At 38.1% G+C, this 4,276-nt stretch overlaps 1 protein-coding gene across 2 annotated transcripts in view; it reads left to right on the top strand.

Annotated features, from left to right (window-relative positions):
* Positions 1-4,276, top strand: part of FSD2 (fibronectin type III and SPRY domain containing 2) — a 36,940-nt gene that overhangs the window by 9,473 nt on the left and 23,191 nt on the right. For both annotated transcript variants that reach the window (XM_072402435.1, XM_072402434.1), the window contains exon 2: positions 609-1,479. In XM_072402435.1, coding sequence (XP_072258536.1) covers positions 613-1,479 — 867 coding nt within the window. In that variant the 5' untranslated portion in view covers positions 609-612. The remainder of the gene's footprint in view (positions 1-608; positions 1,480-4,276) is intronic.

The following is a 4,276-nucleotide window of genomic DNA, read 5'->3' as shown; positions in this document are numbered from 1 at the left end:
GATTTGATAAAAGCTTAATGATCAATCATTTTTGCCATGTGTAGGTAGCTATCTGTAAACTCAATAAAAGGGAAAATTTAAAAGTAAATAAATACCAGAATAACTAACCAGAATATATTGGGCCTGCTTTGTAAGTGCTAGAGCTAAAAATGTATTTCCTCCAGGTTTTGTGATCTGAGTTGACAGCCCTCATCACTATTCAATTCTATGACATAGAGGATGGTAAATTATTACAATGCGCTCATCTCTATAAAACCTGCAACTGAGGAAACTGGGGAGATCTTAATTTACTTACACAGACTTTAATGGTCTCTGGGGATGCTGAAGCTACAAATATAGACAGTGATGCTTCTTCAAAATGTATTATAAAACATTATTATATATTCATGCCGATAATGTATTCTGTCACACTAAATTAATCAGTGTTTGAATGTGTGCCGCCTGTGAACAAAAAGCACCAATAACAATAACTCATTGCTAATGTCTACTACTGCAATTAATATAATAACCAAGGACAGTTATTTATAATTATTCTTAATTATTCTAACAATATTTTCTCCTTTTTCCCTTAAAAATTATAAACTAACTTGACAAAAAAATACACACAGAAGGATGGAGAATGACACAGTAGATGAATTAGATGCCATTGGTCTAAATGACATTTACACTGCTCTGGCTAAAGCAGAAGATCAGCTGGAACCTATAGAAGAAGAGACTGAACCTGAGGAAGAGGGCAGCTTTGGTTTCTATCACACAGATCTCTATGACTCACAGAGAAGAGTTGGAGCCTTTCCAGAAGAAGAAAAAGAAGAGCAAGAACAACAGCATGAAGCAGCCCAAGAACTGACCTCATCAGGTGCTGAACAGATTCAGACGGACATACAAAATGACGTGGATGAACTGGCAAAGCTGTACGGATTGTCGGATGATGACAAAGACTCAGTAGTGGATCCAGTGATAGCGGTACAACCATACAAATACACCATAACACAACACAATGTTCCAAGTACCGAAGAACCCCTACCATTAACCAAGCAAAATAAAGAAAGTGAAATTTATCCTGAAGACAAACATTTGGGTCTCCAAGATGAATCATTAAAGATTGAACATACCAAAACTACCAGACAGCCTGATGGAAAAGGCATACAACCTCAGGATAAAGAAGAAGGTCTTGAAGTTGAACATTCCCCAGGTGATGTAGATGAATTTTTACAGCAGCATACTCAACCGCCACAAAGTGGGGGAGATCTTGTAGAAATGGAGAACCCTACTGAGTGTACAAACCAAGAAAACAATGTACAAGGTTCACATTCTGAGGAGAAACAAAATTCTCCCGCTGATGTTAGTAAAGAAACTGAGGAACCGCCAGACATTTTCTGTCTTCAATGCAAAATCCCTATTAGAGCTTTTGACAAGCTGTTTGGCTTACACAAAGACCACAGTGTCAAAGAAATATCTGTTGCTGTAGAAAACATCAAGGTACAGTAAGCAAATGTAAATTCCCTACTATGGTTTTAAAAGAATAAGGATAAGTCTTTCTAGATCAGCTTTTATGAATGTTTTTAACATTAGGGACCCCTTGAAATAACTTTCAGGTTTTCAGGGACCCCCTGCTATAATTACTAAATCCACAGATTACAGTATATTAGCATGGTGGTCAATGGTAATAATGCTTCCTATATCACTGGCCTGTGGAAAGAATTGATTGGCCACTCGTGTGTGGCACCAATGATCTTTCAAAAAGATCATTGGTGCCATGAAAACTAACCTGAGAGGCATACAATCAGAGAAAATCATAGTACTTGTTCAGACAACAAAAAGCTATTGTTGATAATAGATGCACTTCATTTGGTGAATATTTAATAGAAAGGTTAATAGATGTTGGGATAGAAATATGGAAACTGACAATTCTGACTGGTTTTTGATTGTGTATGTTTCAGGGATGTTATGTTTATCTCTCCTTTAACACTTTGAAAGTCATAGGCCTGCAACAACTATCTGCATGTTTGGTTTCAAGACCCACACAGAACTAATCTAGTATTAAAGCAATTTTAAGGATAAAAGCCATGGGATATTTTCTTTAAAAAAAATTGGTACTGTCCAGTTTTATATTCCTAACATGTCAGGTTCATTTTAAAATAAGACAGAATCCATAGGCCATGTAACAAAAGTACACAGGTGAAGTTGTTAACTGTTGACCCAAATGGGGTTCTATGTACTATAAACCAGCGAGCGATAACCTTTTCAGGTCCGTGGACCACTAAAATCACCGTCTCCCGACTGGGCATGCACAGGGAGCCGGGTGTCACTCAAAGGGGGAGAAACCTCCCCCAGATTATGACAGAACCCGCCCATCGCAGATCTGACCCTGCAATGGGAGAGTAGGCGGGTGGGCGGGTTGTACCCAGGGGCATAGCCTGCCCACTTCTAGAGCCTGGGAACTGCTCGGGGGACATGTTACATGGCTGTGCCCGGTGCATCCCCCGGCGGGGTCCTTCTCCTGACCCTGCTCGAGGGTGCACGGACCAGAGCCCCGGACCACTGGTTGGCGACCACTGCTATAAACAACTCATGCCCTGACCTCAAGGATTAGACGTGTTTTTTAACTAGGGTTTCTCCAGAGGTTGCTAGGGGTTCTAGAGCAATCAGCAGTTTGTGACTCTCAGATCAGTTTAAGTGCCACCAATGATCTTTTTGACTTATTGCCCACAATGTATGAAGTATCTTTCCCCCTGACCAGCACATTAATACTGTACTATAGTGTGAGCGGTTGATATAGAAATGATAGCATTGGCTCCCCAATGTTAAAAAGGGTAAAAACATTGCCTTATACCGTTTACACATAAGCAGATCTACTGGTAATTTAGTTAGTTCATTTTATAAGAAGATCAAAAACACCATCCACAATGTACTATATTTTACTCTGATCAGATTTTACTGATCATCAATACACATGGCTTTGTGTACTTTCTATCACTATTTACTAACATGCCTATTTCTTATAATGAACCAAACAATTGGTTGCTTACATGCTTACAATGGTATGTCATTTATTTTTGTAACACAAATGGAAATTCAGCACAATTCCTGGTCTAATATTCATTACTGTGTTTATCCTGAGACAGTTCATATCTCTCCGGATTCTCGTGTGTGCCCTTTACCATTGTCATCATCTGCCTTTTTGCTAATTTACTTCCTCTGTTAACGTCAATGAATACACAATAAAAGAATGTATTTGCATTGGAAATGTACCAGTGTCATTCTGTATGCTGGAATGACAAGTCAAAACTAGGTTGATGATGCTTTTAGTGTTTCATTTTCTTGTGCTGCATTAAACCTTCAATAAAAATGTTATTATACAAAAAAAGAAAGCCTAACTATACCAAAAACCTTCTTTTTAGTTCTGAATATAGCGAGGAAGGATTTGGGCCTCTGTTCACTTTTTATTGCAGTCTGTGTCCCTAAGTAACCCTTCACCACTTTGTCCAAAAAAAAAAAAAAACACCACCTGGTTTTTTTATTATTATTATTATTATTATTATTAATAATAATAAACAGGATTTATATAGCACCAACATATTACACAGCGCTGTATATTAAATAGGGGTTGCAAATGACAGACTAATACAGACAGTGATACAAGAAGAGAGGACCCTGCCCCGAAGAGCTTACAATCTAGTAGGTGGGGGAATTTACACACAATAGGATGGGAGTTGTAATTTAAATAGGCTTTTACATAAAACTTTACCTTGGCTACAGTGCTGAAACACTGGCATGTTTTGGTGCCTACAAGTACCTGTGTTGGTCTTTGCTCCATACCTTGTGGAGTCCCTTGTCTTAAGGCTATACACGGGGTTAAAATTTAAGAATAAAGTGTATCAACCCCCCAAAAAATAATTTACAGCTAAAACGTCAATAGATGTGGTAGCTTATCTTTTTTTCATGATTTTACCTTACTTTACTTAGTAAACCTGCAAATAACACATTTCTTACCTCCACATTATCTACGGAGGGAGCCATGGTTGTTACCCAGTCTGGGTTTTTTTTTAACGCAATGAGAATATAAGTTTCCATATGAAAGATAAGAATGTGCTTTTAGTTAGTTTACAGGATATGACATGGGCACTATTTACTGCAGTGTTTTTCAACCGCTGTTCCGCGGCACACTAGTGTGCCTTGAGAGATCTTCGGGTGTACCGTGGGAAATTATCCAATTTCAGTTAATTGGTCCCAAAAATGATTTATTTACTGCAAAAAATTTGTCTTCATTTGTCTA

Source organism: Pyxicephalus adspersus, chromosome 2 (assembly GCF_032062135.1).
Source record: "Pyxicephalus adspersus chromosome 2, UCB_Pads_2.0, whole genome shotgun sequence".
NCBI lineage: Eukaryota > Metazoa > Chordata > Amphibia > Anura > Pyxicephalidae > Pyxicephalus > Pyxicephalus adspersus.
This window is presented reverse-complemented; position numbering and strand designations above follow the sequence as displayed.